At 38.8% G+C, this 2,500-nt stretch overlaps 1 protein-coding gene across 1 annotated transcript in view; it reads left to right on the top strand.

The window, feature by feature from the left end:
- Positions 1 to 2,500, top strand: part of HADH (hydroxyacyl-CoA dehydrogenase) — a 625,146-nt gene that overhangs the window by 174,226 nt on the left and 448,420 nt on the right. The window contains exon 3 of the mRNA XM_044071062.1: positions 1,265 to 1,422. Within this exon, the coding sequence (XP_043926997.1) occupies positions 1,265 to 1,422 (158 nt within the window). The remainder of the gene's footprint in view (positions 1 to 1,264; positions 1,423 to 2,500) is intronic.

Here is a 2,500-nt window from a genome sequence, read left to right as displayed (position 1 = left end):
AGAGTAGATGCCAAGAAGGAGCAGCCCCTACACTGAGCCTTGAGGAACCCTGGTAGTGACTGCCCTTTTTGTAGAGGTAGACTGTCCTATCCTAACTTCTTGGGTCCTGTCTTTGAGCCAGCTGGCTATCCAGTGGGTGACATGGGAGTTTTTGCCTAATTTCATGAGTTTGTCTACAATGCTTGAGTAGGGTATTGTGTTGAATGATTTGGCCAGGTCAAGGTAGGCAGTATATGCATCATTTTGCTCTTGTCCATTGCTGTGGTGACCTTCTTAAAGTCTACCAGGTTGAATTGGCATGATCTGCTCCTGACAGTGTCAACAATTCCATGATAATTCTTTCCATGGCTTTGAATGTGTGTAAGTAAAATATGGTCCCTTTTTGTTTTTGCAAAATGTTCTTAATTGAGACAAATGTTCAGTTAAAACAGTGATAGAACTCCGTTTCATTTACTTAAAAGTGCAGTTTTAAATTGCTGTGTACTGGACTTGCCAAAATGCCCTTTTCTAGTATCTTTGTGGTATTGTAAATGTACAAGTGTACCTTTCCCACACTTTCCTCCGTAGAAATTAAAGTGTCATTAAGGATGCACCACTGCCACTGACTTGTAATTGAAGTCCTTCCTTATTGTAATTTTTTTCATTAATTAGAATTTCTTTATCTTGTATTATACGTTTACTTGTGATACAGTCTCTGCAGACCCAGCCACTGACAGTTCAACAGACAAAGTCATGCAGATTCTAAGATCATAAAAATTAAAATCACTGGTGGCTGACATCAAGCTTGAAAAAAAAAATTAAAAATGTGTTTTTATTCCAGTTTATGGCAGCTATCAGCTGCTGGGCACATTCTCCTGTTGTTTTGACCTTCTGCACCTACATACCACCCCCCATGATAGGACTGCCAGCCTGAGTAGTAGAGTACTTGTAGGTTATAAAGTTTAATACTTTTGGCCCTTTTAAAGTAGGAAAGAATTGCAAAATGTAGCTATAGTTTCCTGTTATTGCTCATTTGTAGATTTAATTTGAAATAAGTGATGCACTGAATAGACTCAAAATCTGTGTAATTCTTTACCCTTATAAATGTAAATTTTGTGGGGGAGGGTCTGTGATATAGCTGTACATGGCAACTAATTGCTCATTTACTTAGTAACTGTTTGGGTATTTAAAAATGGCAGGTCTAAGATTAAAGTGCATTTCTTTGTATTTACTTGACCTAAAGAGTACCGTGTTCTCACTTTTTTTTCTCATTTTTTGACCCAAGGCTGCTGCTGACTTCATCAAGAAAACCATGAGTAATATTAAGACGAGTACAGATCCTGCATCAGTGGTACACAGCACAGACCTAGTTATAGAAGCCATTATAGAAAATATGCAGGCAAAGCATGAACTCTTCAAAACACTCGACACATTTGCTCCAGAGTAAGTTTCAAGTTGCACTGATTTCAGAGGGTGGAATAAAATGAATTTTGAGCGATGCTGAAAGGGTCTCAAACATTGGTGGTCTACTCATTTATTTGTCTGCGAGTAGTTTTCATAGCAGTGTCTTGGAACTGTGTAATGGGGAATGTTGTGCGAAGTGTGATGCAGCTGAACAGTTTACCAAGGTTGTATGAAACTTCGTTTATCTTTTACTGTGTTTTAATCTAATAATAATTTGAAAACCCCTTCAGATATAGAGAAACTTTTGCTAAAGCTGTGTATGTGTGCGCGAGCATAAATGATCTTCTATACAATGACATGAAAAAAGATTTTACTAGGACTGTGCAACAAGGGCTGTGTCCCATAAACATTCATCAGAGCAAAGCTCACCATCAGTGTTGTGCTGCTCTGCAAAAATGTGATTCAGAGATATGCAGAATTAGCATGGCAGTACATCACATTAAATACTGCGATAAACATCTGTGAAGTTTCTGTCCAAGAAGTTGAAGCAATGATGGATAGATAGCCCATTGAAGAGTATAACCGGATAGCACAGAGCTGCACAGATGCAAGTCTGCTCTGGCAGGTTAATCGCATGACATAGCAAACTGCAGATTTGCTAAAGAACTCTGAGACTATATTGCTCACAACTTTCTGTTTGGATTTATATGGTACAGGTTTTTGTGAATCACTGTGTTGCACAACCTGCCAGGTGGGATAGCTATTGAAGATGCACAGGGGCCTAATTTATATAGCCTACACCCACAGACTGCTGCATTTGCATGCATTCTAGGAGTTGAGCATTTTCCCTGCTGATCACTTTCAGATAGATTCACTGTCCAGTTGTGCACTATGCAGAGTACTGCAAAGTGGCCTTCTGCAGTTGTTTATAAATCCTGGACAAGAATATGGTTTATTTAACCCCTTGAAGCAAGGAGTCACCAGAGCCAAAGGGTCATGCATCCCAGCTTAGAATACAGCATTCCAGTAATTTCAGGAGGCTCATTTTCAGTTGAATGTACTAGTATTGTTAAATAAAAGTATTCTGTTTATGGTTCAGTACCCTAAGCTTTAACAT

The sequence above is a fragment of the Protopterus annectens genome, chromosome 5.part0 (genome assembly GCF_019279795.1).
Source record: "Protopterus annectens isolate FY-2018-M chromosome 5.part0, PAN1.0, whole genome shotgun sequence".
Classification (NCBI taxonomy): domain Eukaryota; kingdom Metazoa; phylum Chordata; order Ceratodontiformes; family Protopteridae; genus Protopterus; species Protopterus annectens.
The sequence above is the reverse complement of the archived record's forward strand: the minus strand, read 5'-3'. Positions and strand labels throughout refer to the sequence as shown.